Source organism: Corvus kubaryi, unplaced genomic scaffold (genome assembly GCF_017639235.1).
Source record: "Corvus kubaryi isolate FWS band 111438036 unplaced genomic scaffold, C.kubaryi_AGA036_p1.0 37396, whole genome shotgun sequence".
NCBI classification, from domain to species: domain Eukaryota; kingdom Metazoa; phylum Chordata; class Aves; order Passeriformes; family Corvidae; genus Corvus; species Corvus kubaryi.
This window is the reverse complement of record NW_024581135.1, coordinates 18,032,941-18,052,537: the sequence shown is the minus strand read 5'-3', so window position 1 is coordinate 18,052,537 and position 19,597 is coordinate 18,032,941. Positions and strand designations below refer to the sequence as shown.

Below are 19,597 nucleotides of genomic sequence, written 5' to 3'. Positions count from 1 at the left end.
CTGTTTTTTACTGATTGCTGATAATCTTCCTGCCCTGTCTCCCTTGGCAGGCCCCTCTGGGATTAGTACGGAAAGGTTCCCTGCCACTCAGTGACACTGCTTCCGTGAACTCCTCTCTGCGCAGGATGAAGCGCAAGGCACCCTCACCACCCTCTAAAGCACCAGAAGATCAAAGTGAAAGCAGTAATGAGCCTGGTAATCTTTTTATGCTGTTTAATTGGAAGGCAACTGAAAGTATAGCTGGCTAAACATTAAAGTAAGCCACCTTATGAGATAAGAATCTCAAGTGAGCAACCGCAAAACTGCAGATGCAAAGTACATTTATTTTTGTTACCTCACCAACTGGGGAAGCCTCGAAGCAGCACCCAAGCAGAGGCACCCAAGTGGGAACACAGACACCGAAGAGCTCGGTCAATGCCAGAGGATTGCCAAACCTGCTCCCTTCCCTCTATGTCAGGGATTCACCCAGATGTATTTACCACAGTGCTTTGATCTTTCCCACAGCAGGGCAGGAATCTCCAGCATGTTCCATAAGATGCCTTGTAAGTCTATCACAGGCCTGTGTTATCTGAACACAGGTGTTCCACTTGTCAAACACACAAGATTAAACAGCAATTAATATCGTATATGTGGGATTTTGCACCCCTACTGCAAGTCACTTGAACGTGTTTACAATCCTCCTCACCAATCTTCTGTTATTTTCCCTCAAGTGTGAGAAAAAGAGGTATTTAGAACATGCAGATCAGAAAGCACAATACCAAATTAATTATAGCTAGGTTAGGTATAGAATTGTGTTTATGTTACTCAGGTGGACTGCTTAGGGTGGGGAGAAAAGATTAGCTTCTCTGGATCAGAGAGAGTATAATAGCAAATGGACTTGCTAGAAGAATCTGGGAGAAAGTTCAATATTGTTTTTTTGTAATTCTTCTGTTTGATCAAAAATTCAGTTTTCTGGTTCAAAAATGCCTAAGAGTTGAGATTAAAATATCTGGAAAATGTGACAGTGAGCACTAGTTGCTTCAGAGGAGTTTCTTGAAGAAATCACTAGTCTGTATGACCACAATCTAACATTTTATCTAGAACTTTTGTTGGTGCAAAAATTGAGAGGTGGTAAGGTTGTTGCTTCACTTTTTGCAGTAACAGAGTCGACAGAATCAGCCTCCACTAAAGTGGAAGGAAGAGCCACTGAAATGCAGCCTGAAACAGGTTGGTTCTTTTTACAAAAGTATTGATAAAATCTACTTCGTAGCAAGCTATGGTAATTCATAGCAATAAATTACTATACTATAGATGTGTCATAAGTATAGAATTAATTTTAATGCTTCAGATCAATTAAGTTTTCCTTTGAAGTAAAAATATGCCATTCTAAAATAAAGATATTTTACCCTTAATGTCTACAAAAAACAAATACAATATATTTTGTGTTGGTATCTGTGCTTTACATTCAATAAACTAAACATTATCCCGGTTTTCCCTCTTTCCTCACAAGTTATAGAGAAGAACTATCCAGAATTTCTGTGATTTTTTTTTTTTTGTACCTCATAACAAGCTTTTCAAAAGCTAAAGCCCAGTGTTGTTTTTAGAACCCTGCCTTGTGCTGCCCTTGACCTGCATAACATAGGGGCAGGAGCAAATCTGTGCCTGCCTTTTGGATGGCATCTGAACAGCCTTGAAAACATAAGTTGTAAATCTAAACTGAATGCATAAATAGTTGTTTATATATTAAATTATTTGTTGGGTGTTATGGGAAAAATGTGATACATAAAAGTATAGCTGTTTAAAATACAATTATTTAGCTGCTGAACATAATCCTTTTTTTGATTTATGCAGTTTGTACTGTTAAGTACTGTTGTTTGTAAGCACCAGACTGTAGGGTTCAGTTACAAGATACAACATCTAGAAGTCTTCTAAAATTTGCAAAAGCTTTTAGAATAATCAGTGCCAGTGCAATCTGAAAAAATAACTCTTCAATGCATTTCATAAGAATGAAGTATATAAATGCTAAGCCTGTGGAGTGCCACTGTCATTATATGAGGCTAAACACTCAGTTACTGTGCTAGTTGACAGGAATTTTTAAGTAGTTTTCCGGCTGTTTTATTCAGGATGCCAGTCAAATTGGTTGGAGTGGTAAAACACAAATGTACCACAAGAGTTGAAAAAGTCATCTGCTAGGATGGTAGGTCGCTGGCAAAGGGGGAAAAATAAAAAATCAGTAATCAGTAAACTTGGGCTTGGTTTGTGTTTAGGGCAATTTATGTAAATTATTGGAAAAGACATTAAGTAGAAGCAATACATAATGTAATAAACGGGAGTATGAACCTGTACTGTGGAGTCCAAGGTTGAAGATCTAACAAAGCTGTAACCTTTCCTTGTCCTAGCTGTTGTAGCAGATGAAAGAGAATAATCAGTTCTGAGTGAGTGGCTTGTTTTTTAGTACTGAATTTTGTGTGTTGAAAACTGTCTTATCTACATGCAATGGGTCTAAGATGAGCGAGGTTATCATACTGGGATTTTAAATCAAGTTTTTCTTGTTTTCTTGTACTTGTTTTTATCTTAAAGTTGTTGATCTGTGCTATAATTTGTGCCTTTCCCATCACTGTAACGTCCAAGTGCTGTGTAGGTAAACAGCCCTGAACTTCAAAGAAATGGCTTGTTTGTTTTTCGATAGATTTAGAAACTTCTGATTGAGGCATTTGAGTTCTGTAATTAAATACTTTAATTTAAGCTGTAATGGAAAGAAATAGAGAAAAGTAATCACCTTCACTGGGCTTAGGGCAGTCTATATTGAGTCCTTGGATTTACCTCTTCAGTTAGTGACAATCTTCAATCTCTAGTTCTCGTGTCTTCATGCAGTGTCCTTTGCTGAAGACTTGATGTAGTGCAGTTTTTTAAAATGTACATACAAGTCACATAGCACAGCTTCATTGCCTCTTTTTTTTTCCTCATGGGATACTGCTGCTCTCTGGTGGCATCTCTGAAACTGTCATGAGGCCTGTGTATAAAGGGTCCTTTCAGCAAAGCCTGTCGTGCTGTGAGAACCAGTATTAACCTGCAGCAAAATCAGATGCAGTACACTTGTCCTATTCCTAGTCTGAAAATTACCACATTTGGCAACTGTTTTAAATGGATGGAATAGTTCAGTATATCTTTAATTGCAAAGTGGGACATAATTTTAACTCTACAAAACCCCCAGAGTTCCGTCCATTTGGTTTAATACTGCTTTGATTGTTGGGCATCTGGGAAGCATTTTGAGTTTTTGTCCAGCTATGACTGGCATTCCATAGTAGTTCTGTTATGCAGTGCTACTTCAGCAAATGAGCAAAATAACCTAAGCTGCAAGTACAGCATTACCTTTTGCCCTAGAATGAACCACTGCAAGTATTCAATTTGGTGTCTGTTAACTATGCTCTACTTAGACACATACACATTGAGTGGAGCTTTATAGTATGGAATAGGCAGCATTTCTCTTGTGAAATGACAGTTTTCCCATGGTGTAAAAACAGTCTTACTTTGACAAAAGTAGTTTGAAGGCACACATCTACTAGAATAAGCATTGACAAAGAATTAATGTGAACATTTAGGATCATAAGCAGCAATTCACTTTATCAATTATGATTTTTGTTCACCTTCCCAAAATTTAATTAATGCTTAGTCTTTATTTTTCTAGGGAAGAGGGTAAAACAGTGTTCAAAACAAATTTTGAAATTAGAGATGTTTAAAAAACTTCCCATCAAACAAATCTATATAATCCTATTGGTTACAGTATTTCTTAAGCACCTTGTTAAGGGCTGTAGAGTCAGGAGCAGATTTGCATGATGTAGTCAGGCTTTTTGGCTCTGGTGCTTATGAGCATAAGAGCTCACAGAGCAGCACCAGCCTGTTCTCTGCTGGGCAAAGGGTATTCTTACTGCTGAAAGGAGAGTCGCAGTTGGTATGTCAGTCGTCAGGTGTGTGTATATATATCTATATCTATTTATATATATCTATCTTCACAGTGGCACACTGTAGATTCTAACAATGTTGATTTAGGGCTACTTAAAACCCAGTGACTAAAGTTCTGAGAGAATAAATTATATGCAGGTAGAAATGCAATTTATGTTACATATGGAACTACAGATAGGGTGTATAAGCAGTAAGGCAACAGTATATAGCCAGTATTGCTGTAAGTTCTTCCTAGCAGTATGTTGCACGTAAAAGCTATAGACTGAGGGTTTGGAAACAAATCAGAATCTGACCTGCTCCCCTAGGGAGTTAACTGCATGATGTAAGTGAAGGACGGTTGTTAAATGTTGTTTTCAAAAGTATTCAGACTTTATTCTGCTACAGCAGTGATGGCCCAGGTCTGGAATGAGACCCAGTAACAGATGAAAACCCACTAGCAAGCAAAGCTGATCTTATGCTGACAAATGAGGTAGAGCATTTTTTTAAGAAGTGTGAGGGTTGTTTTTGTTTGGTATTATCCATTTGTAGGTCTGGTTAGTCCACCCCAATGCTTGGAAGTGTTTCTAGCACAGCAAAGAACAGACTTTCACGTAGCAGGAATGTCAGGAATGTCTCCTACCAACCCAAGCTAAGTTTCCATCCCAGGAGTAGAGATATAACTCAGCCTTTGTTACACTCCTCTCCAGAGGAAAAGCAGCAGAGAAATGACAGCAGTGCCTGGGCATAAAACCGTAACAGCTCCAGAATGCTTCCATTTTTCTTGTCAGAAGTCCTGGCTATTCTTTGTTGTATAATTCAGTATTCAGACTGAAAAATCTGGCTTTGTTCCTGTGGCTGGTAATGGCTCAGGCCCGTGGTGTAATAGGTCTCACCAGTGAAGGAGGCAATGTTCTTGAGAGCCAGTTATGGGCTGTGGGATAGTCTTGACCGGTTTAATGTTTGCTCACATTTTGTTATGCTTTGTTTGTGCATTTTGACATATATATTTAACTTCTCACACATAATGATACTGCCATTACTAAAATGATCTCAATGGTAAACATCAAAGTTTCTGTTCTGTACTGAGCCTTTCTCCAATACATACATTCTCTTATTACTTTTCTCTAACAGTGTACTTCTCTAGAAGTACTGGAAGCATTGTAGGATACCAACTGCTAAAAAAAAGTTAGTCTTTTTTTTTTTTTTTTTTTTTTTTTCTACTCTGGGATCTGTGACTTTCCAGTATTCCTTACTTTTGCTTTCTTTGTTGACTTTTACTCTTGGAAATTTACTGCTACTACTTAGAAAGACTGCAACCTAATTTTCCAAGTGCAAGGCTTGTTCCTAATAGGTATCAGTGCACCCAAATCTGATGGGAGTACCCTGGTCAGGTGTATTTATTAGTTCAACTTCAAGTACACTGATTTATCTTTGTCCTAATCCAGCAACCCAACCTTTTAGTTTAACTATGCTCTGGTTGCAAATGTCAGTATTTTTATGGATTAGCACTTTTCTATGAACTTTATTTTTCTACTGTAACATGAGGCACTGCACAAGACACTTTAATAAACTTAGGATGGTTATGGGAAATTTTTGCTAACAGTGATGAAACTTGTTCAGGCCACAGGCAAAATTGATATTTGGGTCGCTCTTTAGTTCTTTAACATTCCTGCTCTGATATAGAGGAACTGTGCATTTTAAAACCCACTGGAAAGCTAATGGAAGTACAAGAAGTCTGGGTAAAAGAAACTGTCTGCCTCCATGAAATTAGGGGTTATGAGATAGATCAAAATATATTTAACAATCTTAATCCAGTACTTGGGTTAAACATGGAAAATGTTTTAAAGTAGGTACAGATACAGAACCAGGTGGACAGTAGCATGGTCATGACCATATTCTTGTGTCAGAAGAGAGAATTGAAAACAACTAGAGAATGCTGTGAAGTCTGGATGGATCTCTTTTTATTTTTTTTTTTAATTTACCTGAACTATGAAAAAAGTCAGTTTTCCTTCTTCAAACTACTTAGGCTGCCTTCAGCAGTCCCTTTTTATCTACAACCTGCATTGAGAGCTGTGGTTTGGTTTGGGTTTTGTTGGGTGTGGGGGTATTCTCAATTTTTTTTGCTTTCCTTTGGGAGTGTAGATGTAAGGAGCTCAGAATACAACCTGGAAGGAATTGATGAAAGGGAAGAGATAAGTGTGCAACAGGGAGAGGAAAGTGAAAGTACCAATACCTCTCCCAGGATAGGAGAGGTTGCTGCAGCCTTCAGCTCTGCTGAGATACCACTGGAAAATGACAAAAACGATCCTGCTTCATCAGCTCCCGTTCCTGGCAGTGTTTCCGTAGACAACTCGCAAAGCTTCGAGGAAGAAAAACAAGAAAATATGAGCACAGATGGCAAGTAAGTACGTTTTGTGACAAAGAAAGGAGCATTAGGGAGACAATGGGGGAGGCAAATAAAATGCAGAGTGCTGTTTCATTGTACAAAATAGAGAATTGTGAGAGAGGAATGAGCTTTAATATGCTTAGCTTTCATTGTAGCACTCTTCTGTGCACAGTAATTCATGGAGCTTTTCAGCAGAAATGACAATGAAGTGTTCTGCAGTCTATTCTGTTTAATCTTCCCTTTCCTTACTGTTCAAACAGCTGGAGCCCAGAAAAGCTGAACCCAGCTCTAAAATGCCCAGTGTATTTACTAGAGCAGCGTGCTGCAAAAAATTTGGCTTGATTAGGTAAATAAAAATACACAAATTTATTCTTACAGATGGGGAAAAATGGATACATCAGCCATTTCTGGTTTTTTGGGCATGATTCTTATTGCTTGCATATTTGTTTTGGCTTTAATTTTTATTTTTTCTTTTCCTTATGTGTGGTCTTGACCTGTCTCAATCCATTTGCTCTCAGGAAAACAAGTTAATTCAGCTTTTTTTAAAGAATAAACACATTAGTTTCCTTAAGCGCTCTTTTTCCCTTCTGGTGATGCTGTACCTTTGCCCTTCAGCATGTTTGTTAAACTACCTGACTCAGCAGGTTTCCAACATGAGTTAGTGCCTGCTTGAAATAAATGTTGATTGTCCAGAGAAGTCCCATTGTGTTAATGTAATTCACTATTTCTCTGTTCCCTGGGGCAACTAAGCTGGCTACTGTTCCCAAATTAAATTGAAAGAACTATTTCGATTATTGTACTGAAGCCAAAACGTGTGACTGCCCTAGTAGCCAAGAACTTTCAAGGTAGTAAAGAGACGTTTAACTTGTATTTGAAGGGACGTTTTTGTCAGTCCAAAGTCAGATGTGGCTTTGCAAAAATATTTGATACTCTGTCCTGGCAAATATTGTCCCAGTTTTTCCTCTTTGGGGATCTAATAAATTGTCTTGAATTTGCAAATTATGAGGCCTGTGTTATTGGGCCAGTTTGCCTGATTGTCAAGGGGATGTTTCTGTCCCCTCTCCCCTGTGAATTGGTAGTAACCTTTCATGTTTTATAATCCTGGTGAGAGTCAGCTAGAATGTACTGCATTCTGGTTTTAGAGTTTGGCAATTGCTTCCTCAAATATCATGGGGATTCCAAAATGAGGAGTAGTGTTTCTCTGACATCATATATCTGGAAAACAAGGTAATTTGAATCTTATATATAAGATCCAGTTACTTTGAGAAGTGTTTTCTTTTTTAATCAAACCAGGGATATATGCAAAATATTCCAGTCAAAACCACTAATTTCAATAATGATACTCTGTGGTGTTTTATGGCTTTTGGGTTTGGTGGGTTTTGATTTGATTTTTTTTAAAATTCCTATTAAAAATCTAGTTCAAACTGTTGTTAATAGTTTTAGCTCAGTCCCTCAGCTGTGTTAAAAGGAGTGGAGCTAAGTAAGAGTACAGAGTGCAGGACTGAGCTCTAACTTTCTTCCAACAGTAATTTTGAGAGCATATGCTCTCAAAACCATTTGGTGGTTTATTGGACACTTACAGTATGTTTGGGACTACACAGGCAACATGAGCATGGATGGTTATTGAGAAATGTATCATTTTAAATGCTTCAATGCAGATGTGTCAGCTCAAGGCACTGATTCTGAAAACGGATACATTTGATGTGGCAAATTAATTGGAATCTTCATAATGCCAGTATTTCTAACTACATAAAATAAAAATATCTTGAACAAAGTTTGAAGTTGTAATAACTTTCTATAAAGAAATTTTAAGTATTTTTGCCTTTTTCATTTACCTTCTGAAGCCAAGGACTTAATATCGCCCCCCACCCTCAAAATGATTACTTTTTTATTCAGCATTTTTGCAGTTCTCTTGTGCCCCATGAAATGAGGGAAATAGATATTGTATGTATTTGCAAGATGTTTAGCATGCAAGTAACACGTTGTGTGTGTTTCTTTTCTGTTCTCAAGGTATTTCTTGAAAGGGACTATTTTGCGAAGTCTGTACTGCTCAGTTTGTGTGTTCATACACAGTGTCTCATGGCAGCTTCCTGTGTATCATGCTAGGGACAAAGTCAGGGACACATTTTAGATGGGGGGGTGTCAGAACACTTTATATAAAGTGAAAAACCATTGTGGCTTCACTGGAATGGAGTTGTTATTGGAAAGTGGCTTGTTCAAACTGCACGTGTAAACAAAAGGAGGGGGAAAAGAGAAGGGAAGACAGATCATCTGCTTACACAGAAGCAAGTGGAGCTGCATGTCATTTTGGTAAAATACCATGGCAGCATTTCCTCTTGTTTTTTAAAAAAAAGAAATCTATTCTGTTGAGTATTCCAGTGTTTGGCAGAGCAGTTCTGTTTTGTCCATCTGTGTTTGGAGAATATTGCCAGTTCTCTTGCATCGTTCCTTGTGTTTACTGAAATGAATGATACCAGCATATTTAATGTACTGTTGTGCTTTGCAGAGGACTACAGACTAAGATAAGCAGTGAGGATGCTGGATTTCAAACAGACGGGAAGCTTAAAATTTTAGCTCAAAATAAAAATGATGGTGAGTAGTTCCCACTTGTTAATACTTGAAGCTTGAACTTTTCTATTCCTTTGAAGAAATGGCTATATAGTCAATTCTTGAATTGTTATAATGAGATTATTTTCTTTACACCTTCTCTAGCTCTAGTGTATTTTCTTTGAGATGAAGTGGCAAAAATTGGCTGCAGTTTTTGGTTTTTTGGGGTTTGTTTTTAATATACTTTTGTTTTAGCAGTAGTCAAAGCTGTCTCATGCTGTTGTAGGATGGTTGGGTGGGACAGTGCTGAGGAGGGGGAAAGCTGAACACAAAAGTAATCCTGCCACGCGGGGTGACATGGCTGCCACACCCCTGTGGGGAAGAAGAAGCCATCAGTTGTTCTTTGCTTATGAAATTAGGGTGAGTTTTCTGCATGAAAATACAAATATTTTTAAGCACAAATAAAAGAAAGTGACACACTGATCTGAAACAAAATGATGACATCCTGTGCATCTAATGGATCATAAATTTTCCTGTGGATTTAGTGACCTGACTGATTTATTTTACTCTTTTGTGACACTGATTTTCAGATTTATATATTAGGCCTTCTATAGTCTTTTATACTCAGTATACCTCTGTTAATAAATCATAACAACACAAGTCCTGTTTATATGTGATATAAATTTTAACTGCCATTTTATAGCATACATGAAATGAGGATTTTTTTTCCCTACAGAATACCACTCCAAATGATTATTTCTGAAGAATTTAATTTTTCCCAATATTGTGTTTAAAACAATTTGACTCAAATATTCATGTGTTTGGGATTTGATCACATGCTTAGTTTAGGAGTAGAAAATTGAATTATCAGACCACCTAAAGGGTAGGAAAAATAGGTTTGCCAAATTGCTCTTGTCCATAATGTTTTTCAGTTGTTCCTTGTACAAATACATAAGGCGTAATTGACAAATAAGATTTGTAACATTAAAACTAAAGGACAGAAGCCACAAATGTGTGGAACTAAATAAAACCTGCATCTAACTCGATATTGAATAGTCCTTGAGCTCTTGAGTCACTGATGCCTATATAATGAACTGAAATTCATTAGCACTTTTTAAATTGTTTGAGAATAGTTTTTTCTATTAAGTCGATGCATGGCATCTGTAACCTGTTTATCAAGGAAAAGTACCTGAATCAGAATACAATTATTTGGCAATATTAGTCAAATATATTTACATCTTTAAATAGCCTTTAAAAGTGTTAAGGAAAAATTAGCATCAGTGAAAAGCAGTCATTGTTATTAAATACATAGAATGTAATGAGGAAGATTGACTCTTTTTTGGCATTTGATTTGGCATTGGTATTAATTTTGGAACCTTTCTTTAACTTAAAGATCACAGTGATACAAAACTCCTTCCAACAACAGAAGAAGGGAAAAAACTTCAGACAGCTGAAATTAAAACAGTAGATTTTAGAGAAAATAACAAGCTTGAAGTTGACAGACTATCAAACTGCCAGGCATGTGAAAATGACATCTCTGTAAGTCATAGAAATTATCCTCAACTGATTTCAGAAAAGCAAGATGACAAAACAAATCAAACCAGCTTGGACACAGTAAAAACTCAGGATGTTGGAATCCAGACTTTGGATAGCAATTTGGGAAGGACTACACAGAAGGAAATTACTGTTCCTCAAGGTGTTGAATCATCCACATTTAGAGAACTAGTCCCTCAACACAACAGAGATGAGAAGAACCCCCTTCTTCAAGTGATGCGTGGAATGCATCAAGAGAGTGAAGATACTTCAATAGAACAAAATCTTGAGACACAAGAAGTTACTCATGAAAGAGTAATTCCAATGAAAGACCAGAGTCACATCTGTATAAATGGCAGTAACTTCGCTTCACGAGAAACAACTGCAGAAACTCCAGATGACTCTCCTGTAAAAGGTCACCCTTTTTATAGACAGGACACCAAACCTAAACCCAAACCCGCTAATGAAATTACAAGGGATTACATACCAAAAATTGGGATGACTACTTATAAAATAGTGCCTCCAAAATTCCTAGAAATGATGAAGAGCTGGGAATCAGAAGTTCCATTAGATCATAAGGAACAAGAGGTATCTACTTTGGAAGACCCCAAAGAATTCATAGTGCAAACTGAAATTTCTCATCTGTCAAAAAGTGTGGGTCCTTCACAGGTTGGTTCACAAAATGAAGCTGCAGCAGCAAATGATCTGCTGCAGAGAGTGAACAGCACTTCTGACCATACTGTGACCTCTGGAGCTGAGATTACTACTGAGAGCAACCAGATGGAAAGAGAGTCTTTCAAGCAGTGTGCCCCACTGCTGCTAAGTTTGGATAATACAAATGCTTCTCCTGAGACTCAGGACAAGTCAAATGCATTAAGTCCATTAAGTCCCACAACAAAGCCTAGTTCTTTTTATCTGCAGATGCAACGAAGAGCTTCCGGTCACTATGTGACATCTGCAGTTGCCAGAAGTACAGTTTGTGCTCCTAATTCAATTCAAAATGAAATTAAGAATACAGAGATGGGTAAAAAAATCTCGTCACCTGATTTAACTTCTTTGGCTTTACAAAAAACAAGTATTCCCTCTCCTCCAGCAGATCAAGAAAAAGTTGATGATGGAAAAAACATTGAATCTTCCACTTCTCCTGTTAAAAGCAATAAGCTTTTAAGTTTTCCCTCCTGTCCTCCAGCACCATTGAATCTAAGAACTCTCAGAACTTTTGCAGTTCCAAAGCCATATTCCAGTTCAAGACCATCCCCTTTTGCTCTTGCTGTCTCATCTGCAGTCAAAAGGTCACAATCATTCAATAAGACGCGTACAATCACTAGCCAGGCACCAAGAGAGGAATTTCCAGTGGAACTCTCCTCTGCCCCTTTGGCAGCTGGATTCTCCTCAGCTACTTCCATGCCTGAAGTGAAAAGCCCTTCCTTACAGACCGTAACAGCGGGGTCACAAAATAGTCTAATGGATAAGGTAAACTTTATTTCTAATACTAATTGACTGTGGATCCACTGCCATCAAGTGCAACCAGTGTAAAGTCTTGTTTCTGAATTGCTTCCTGGTCAGAAAGCTCTGTATTTGTACAGGGAGAATACCCTGTGGTGTCCACCAGTAGCACAGCATTATAATGAAGTACAGGGATACAGGGAATGTTAAAAATGAGAGCAACATCATTCAGATGATCGGAAATAACTTTTCCTGCCGTAATTAGCATCCCCTAATTTAAAGAACTGTCAATTAATTAGTTATTCCTCTTGTGTAATACTTATTTTTAAGCTTGGAGTGCTTATGATTTGTTCTTTATAGTTCTGTGTGTTGATTCCTTAAATTTAATTCTGAGTGGTGTGCTCTCTTTGGCTTCAAGTGGTCATGCCGCAAGCATGCTTGAATGGAGATAAAAGTTTTGCTGGCGTAATTACGTGAGAGAGAAACTGTGCTATGCTGGAAATGTGGCTGATCTCTGAAGTCTTGAATCAAGCGAACACTAGAATGGCAGCAGTTTGCTATGCAACCTTGTGTCAGGTTGATTCAGATTTCCATTTATAACTAATTCAGATTAAAGGTTTTTGGCTTCTTTTCCTTCCACTTCCTCCCTTTATAGAAAGGCAGCCATGTGAATAGTGAGCAGAAGAGTCAGGCGCAGTCAAGTGCTTCCCCTGACCACCCACACCCTGTCACTAAGAGACAAACCACGATGACGCTCCCGCGCGCTGACCCCGAACAGATCCACCAGAGCTTGCTGGCTGCAATCCGCTCTGGAGAAGCTGCTGCCAAATTGAAAAGGGTGAGTTTTCATCATTGCATCCAAAACAAAGAACTCATGGTACTTCCTTCAAAATTACCATACTAATGCCTGATTCTAAAAGCAGTTAGTTTTGGCACAAACTGCTGCCAAGAGGTCTCTTAACAATGGGAAAGGGAGATGGGGAAGAGGGTCAGTTTTGCAGAATAAAGTGGTGAATGCACCCACAGAGCTTTGAATGTCTGTATTTTGATACAGTACAAATGTAATCAAAATCTTCTTGAAATGAAATATAAATCTCTAGGTTATCACTTAAGTATCTTGTCCATAAAGTCTGATTTGTTTGTATTTACATTGTTTGAAATTATATGGTTTTAGAAACCTGCTGAGCAGCTTTGCTCTAGACCTGAAGTGGCTGCAACCTTTTGCAGGCAGATAACACAGTTCTGAAGACTATTTCCTATTTATTAGACTTTATCAGGTCCTTAATCTGTTTGGCATCATAACTAAGATTTTTCTCTATATTTTGTCAATGGTCCTGGAAGGACCATCTTCCTCTACCCCCTCTGGTTAAAAATTGTCTCTCCTAAAATTAACCTACACATCTCTCATCGTGTAAAACAGTGCACATTTCTAAAATCTGTACTGTTTTAAGTTTGCAACCAATCATAGTCTCACAAAGTTTTCTTGACATCACATTAGTATTTTGCATTCTGTTTTGAGGAATAGTTTCTCACTGCAGAAGGTCAAAGAAATTCAGTACTTTTTTTGGTTTTTTCCCCTTTTTCACTTGAAAGAAACTTATGTTGTATAGTAGGTGGATACAAGGGACATTTTTGTTTATGGAAGTCTTTGATTCCCTCGGGTCAAAATCTCACAGTGAGTGGTCAGATAGTGAAACATTCCATTTCATAGGTTTTTGGTTTCACCGTAGCAGTGCAACAGCCTCTGAGGCTTGTAGATCTCCCATCCTTTCTACAATGAATAGGAAGACTGAGTTTCCTGGAAAAGTTACAAGCATGCTCATGTAGGTTTTTGATCTCTAGTCAGTACAAATGGTTTATGATACACTGTAGAATTGCTTCTCACTCTATGTCAGCAATCACATTAAAAGCAGGATAAAATTAAGAAAATGCTGTATTGTTCAGAATCCGTTAGAGGCAAAATCTGTTCTACCAGAAATACTGTTTGGATTGTATTTGCATATATATTTTTTTCTCTTCTAATGCATAATTACATTCTGAATAATATGACACTTTACTTACTTACTCCTTTTCATAGAAATGTTTTTAGTGTAGATTTGACCCATGTAGTCTTTATCAGTCTAGGTACAAGAATGACATGGGGAAGAGGAGAGAGATAATGACTGAAATTGGTTTTCCCCTCCCTTTCTCTTCTGTGGGTGGGAGATGTGCTTTGTCAGTAAACTACATGTTGAGACTGGGGTGATGAAAGGGCTGTACTTTTTAAGGAGACATTCTAATAATGAAGAAGCTGTAACCATAAAGAAGAGCAGTCTGCAGCACAGAAACCTGAACCAGGCTTTAAAAAAACCCCTGGAACACAAATAAAATGCAGTGAAGAACTCACTGAAGTTTTGCCAAGCATAAAATTGTACATGCTGTTCTTTTCACTTTCAGAGTGCATATGCTGTGGTACAGGTATGTCTGACAGCAGAAGGAGATTTTTTTGGCCTACAGCAAATTTAATAAAAACATGGTCTCATTTTATGTTTAACCTGGAGAACTGGCAGTAGTAGGACAGAGAAATGAAGCATTTTGTATCAATAAGTTATTTGCACCCAAAAGTGCTTTTGAGAATTGAGGGGACTTGGAGAATGCATACACCTCATAGCTTTCAGTATCATACTGCAGTCAGGAAAAGGAGTAATAATCTGATCCATTTGAATTATGAGAGACGTCCATCAGGTGCTTGCTTCTCTTTTTACCTCTTACCCCACACTCTCCCTTCTTGCAGCTCTGAGAGTCATTTAAAAAATATAATCCTGGCACCACTTGCCAAGTTCTTAATTTTTTTCACCCTCTGTTTTACTTAATGTGTTGTGAGTATGCAGTGCTGAGATCTGTGGCCTTTTATGTTGCTGGTCTTTCCTGTTCAATAGGGCCCTCAGTAATTACTAACCTAAAATGGGTCAAGTGAGGTTTCTTTTTAATCATTTTTCTCTTGAGAATGTTTTCATCATGTTTAGTAAACTGTGTGCTGTGGTATGTGGTTCTCATGGCTGTGGAGCATCTACAGCTCCCATTAACTCTAGTTGGAGCTGTTGGGCTGTGCAGTTCCACTGAAAATCAGGCTTTGGCTATCTGTGCTAAAAGTGATGGTTTGCTTCTGATAAAAGAAACATTACCATGGTATACAGGAGTGTTAGAAGATTTAGTAAGAAATCAGGTCTATTCAATATTTAATAAAAAGTGTTTGGTTTAGTGATATTTTTCAAGTATTTCTTTGCAACCAGGTGTGGAAAAGGGCTAAAAATTATGCATTTTTTGAATAGTTATACATGAAATTTTTTGTCAAGAAAAAATGTGTTTTTAAGTAATGTCTTATGTTTCTTTCTGCTTCTGTAGCATATATGCTTAGTTCAGAAATCATATAGGAGGTCTTCCATTGCAATGAGAAAAGCACTAAATGAAGTAACACTGTGTAACATATTAGAGAGATAAAAATCTGGAAATTTACGTTCGCATTTTTTTAATATTTTTTTCTTTTTCTTTTTTTTTCCCCTCCCTGCTCCCAGGTTGGTCCTCCATCAAACACCATAGCTGTCAATGGAAGAACCAGGCTTAATCCTTTGTATTCCGCTGAAGCTAAGGCTAATCCCTAGATATTATACCAAATATTTTGCACTTTACTACTGCTTCATAGGCCAACTTAATACTAACTACAATTTTTGAAAGTGTAAATGCAAGTATATGTTAATATATTTTTGTCAATGGTTATAAGAATTTCAATCTGTGCCTTTTGATGCCTTGAAAAGATTATTAGAATATGTAAATTATGGTAGTATTTTGCCTTTTTCTCTTTATAAAGTTGACTGTGCTGCTAAAATGTTTTAAGATGAGGTGTAGGTGAGCTTTGCTTATGATAGAATGAGAATTGCAGATTCTTGCTTTTAGTCTTCAAGACTGAACTATATGTAGCACTATGCTGAAACTATAGATTGGAAGCAACCTAAAAGTTTTAGCTCAAATAATTAGTTTTCAATTGTATATTACTTTAACAGATTGTAAGAACCTTAATCTACTACATGCTGCCTCCATATTACTTTATTAAATCAAAATTTTAATTAGTAGAAATCTTATGTCTGAATCTAATGTCTAAAAATGATAGATGGATTTGTTCCTTTAGCAGAGAGTAATTGGGATATGTGGGATTTTTTGGTTTTTTTTTTTTTTACTCTCCTGTCATTTTTTTCCTGGTAGCGTGCACACACACAAAAAAATCAGGACATAAATTATTGGAAATTTTTGTACTACTCAAAACCTTTTCTTAACAGTAGCACTACATGATGTTTCTCAACTACTCTTTAAATATCTGTATATAGCATTTACCTAGTACTCAGATAAGCAATACTTTTTGTGAACTAATTATATCTTTAAGTAGTCATCAACACATAGTCACTAATAAAATACAAATTCCAGTTCTGATACTTAATTAAATAGAATATATTTTTTTCACTGGAAGTATAACTAAAAAATGAACTGCTTTGGACTTATTCATATAAAATATTTTAATATTAAAACAGCACTGTAACACAGAAATCATGCTTGTGTCAGAGAGCATCTATTTATAGATGAAGCATTAAATACCAAAATGGGAATATATATTAAAAGAAAGTGTTTCATGTTATATCAATTTTGAGTTTCTTGTCAAGATTATACATTTTGGGGAGGGGATGGAAATATGATCACAGTCATGATGAAATAGCTACATTATGGATGCATGCAGCAAGTGTTGGGGTACTTGCCATATTAAAATATTTTCTTGCTGGACTTGATTTAAAATTAAGCAACTGTATTTAGTTTCTATTCTTTAACAATATATATATTTTTTACTTTAGAAACATTATGTAACTCAGTTTCAGAAACTGATCTATATGTGCATTTTCAAATTGTTTGCTGCCAGGTTTTTGTGCAATAATCTCAAAGAGGTCTAATTACTTTCCTAGTAAGGAGTCAATTACTGATTTCAAGTTATGGTGTTAACTTAATGCTGAAACCCTTTAAGGAATGTTTTAGTAAATAAAAATTCATAAAGAGAGCTGATGAACGTTTTTTCATTGCTGTTCTCTCCTGTTTTCTCTCCTGTATCTTATTCCCCTGTCAATGTGTGTTACCACTTCCATCTCCTCCTTGTTCTTGCCTCCAATCAAGAGCTCATTCCAAGGGTGGGGGAAGCTCACATCGTAGTTCAGAAGATCTGGTTCAGGGTCTGACTGTGAAAGAAAGTTTCAACTTTCACTTGAAAGTAGTGAGATAAAAGATACAGGGGCTTTTCTAGTTTCCAACTGGGGCTTGCATTCTAGATTTCACTGTGTCTTGAGGGACAGACTTGAAAATTGTAACTTGCTCCCTGGATTCTAGAGTCTATGCTCATTGCGATATTTGAAGTCTGTGTTTTAGGTATTCTTATACAACATGCTGATCTGTAACCGCCAGAGAGAGGTTGCACTGTGAAAAGAGTCTCTTCCTTGTACTTTGGGTATGTGAGGGTTACAGGGTTTTTTTCAAACCTTGGTATTCTCTGCCAAGGTGACCAAAGTTATGTCATAAAATTACTTTAATCTTCGTCTGTGCTAATACAAATATATACAATCTTTCACTTTTTTCAAATGAATCAACAGAGTCCAATTATTCTTCTTTTGGGGAAAGCTCAAATAATTGTATGTTGTTCTTTTCTTTAGTTTTGACTACAAAACTGTATACTGTCTGTTTCTTACTCCCATATGTTAAAAATAAACTGCCTTTTCATGTGAACTCCTGAAGGCAAATACTATTTTATGTAACAGAGATTAAACCACCTTGCTTGAATTTTAGGGTTTCTTCTTTGTGTAACTGAACTTGCTTGATAACTAACTGAAATGTCTACACGTGCTATAGTACTGTGAAACTTTTCAATGAGACTTTTTGTTACTAGCTGGCAATTTTGTTTAGCAAAACTTTCTCTTTCCCTCTTCTTCCAACGTGTGTATGTAAGACATTTTTAAATACTGCTATTATATTTCTAGGGATGCTTTTTTTCTTACACTCTTTTATTAAATTCTACCAGAGAAACTCTTGATGAGCTTGATGTGTTTATTCATTATTCAACCATGAAAACATTTCTGCTCAAGTAACAAGTTAAGCGTTTCTAGTAACTGCAAGCCCAAGATAGACAGCAGTAAATTTTTGTTGTGAATGCCTTACATGCAGGGTAAACAGACTTTTTTGAGCCCAAGAATGCTTAGTTTGACAACATGTATCACAGATGTCTTCCAACAGGAGGCAACTAGTTACGCCATACCTCTTATAATCCCCTTGATTTTGCATGGCAGTCAAAATGTTTAGGAATGAAAGGATACTGAAGTAAATGAAATGGCAATGTAATTGTCCAGATGAAATAGCAGGCCCCAGTGAAGGTGCATTATGACCTACTGGTACAAGTTCTTTGAAGAAGCACCAGGTATCCATGTAGCACGGTGCACAATTCAGACTCCAGGGCTTCATAAGTTAAGGAGGGCTAGCAAAGAAAAGAGAGGTAGGTACTAAAAAAGATCTTATTAGTAATTATAGAAGAAATACTTTTTAATTTATTCTGCAGAAGAATAAAATTAAGACTACAGATGTACCTGGAGAAGGGAGCAGTTTTGTTGGGACAGCATCACCAGATAACTTTTGGAAATATTCTTGTGACTAAAGATTGTAAGGCCAAGGTAAGAGCTCTCCTACTTTGCAACTGCAAGATGTTAAACAATTCAGTGTCTCCATTTATGGGGTGTATATTCAGTAATCAGTGCCCTGGTTTTTCCAGCTACGTGTAATTGTAGCATACAACATGATCTCCAAGGAAGACATGAAAATTATGTTGATATGAACCAAGAAGCATGGTATCACACATGACAGCAGCTAATAATTCTAACTTTGTTTATTACAAGTAGCTGTTACCAGCGAAAGCAAACACTTTCAGTTGGAGCTGCTTAGAATCCTATTTTAATATACAGTTGCTAAAACATTTGAAATACTTCTGTTAAATGGAAACAAGGAAAAAGTGCTGTTGAGCAGTAGGGTGCACATCCTTGAATGCTTGGCCAGACTGCATCCTATGAGGTGTTGGACAACTACAACTAGTTTGAAGACTAAATGTAAATGACTAAGTAGGTGGATTGGTAGCCAAACAAATAGAACTCTTAGCAGAAGGGAACACACATCTTAATTTGTCTGTCTGTGGTAACTGAATGTGAGGCTGAAGTCAGAATGGTGTGTTTGGACCGGAACTGCTGTAATCACAGGCCCCAAACTGTTTGTGGGTGCTGTGAATGATCTGAGGTTCTGAAGATGTGGTGTTCTGTTAGTGCTTGGCTGCTGACAGCACAGCTGAAACATCACTTGTAGACAGATTGCTTATGAAGTCTATTTTGATGATAAAGCTGTAGCAATATCAGTGGAAATGTTTCACAGCTTTTAATTGAAAAGCATGCCTTCTGTGGGGACTATTTTATACAATCCATTTGAAAATCACAGCTAAGATGGATTTTTTTTTTTTTTTCTTTAAAATTTCTGATTGGGTAGCTGATTAGGTGAGAGGGAAGGTCTCCTTGTTAAAATGACTTGAAATTTGCAAGTATGGGAAACTGTTTGTTAAAAACTTAAACACTTAGTTTTGTTTGGTCTTCCTTGAAAGAGCTATGTGGCATGGGAACTAACACAAAGTCTGCGTCAAGAGTCTATTGCAATATATTGTACATAAAA

At 37.0% G+C, this 19,597-nt stretch overlaps 1 protein-coding gene across 12 annotated transcripts in view; it reads left to right on the top strand.

Annotated features, from left to right (window-relative positions):
• COBLL1 (cordon-bleu WH2 repeat protein like 1) overlaps nucleotides 1-17,928 on the top strand; it is a 79,296-nt gene extending 61,368 nt beyond the window's left edge. For 11 of the 12 annotated variants that reach the window (XM_042040677.1, XM_042040680.1, XM_042040686.1 and 8 more), the window contains 7 exons: nucleotides 51-195; nucleotides 1,138-1,206; nucleotides 6,064-6,322; nucleotides 8,814-8,899; nucleotides 10,248-11,860; nucleotides 12,489-12,671; nucleotides 15,388-17,928. In XM_042040677.1, the coding sequence (XP_041896611.1) occupies nucleotides 51-195; nucleotides 1,138-1,206; nucleotides 6,064-6,322; nucleotides 8,814-8,899; nucleotides 10,248-11,860; nucleotides 12,489-12,671; nucleotides 15,388-15,474 (2,442 nt within the window). In that variant the 3' untranslated portion in view covers nucleotides 15,475-17,928. The remainder of the gene's footprint in view (nucleotides 1-50; nucleotides 196-1,137; nucleotides 1,207-6,063; nucleotides 6,323-8,813; nucleotides 8,900-10,247; nucleotides 11,861-12,488; nucleotides 12,672-15,387) is intronic. The other variant, XM_042040678.1, reaches the window with a different exon arrangement.
• Nucleotides 17,929-19,597: the final 1,669 nt, after the last annotated feature.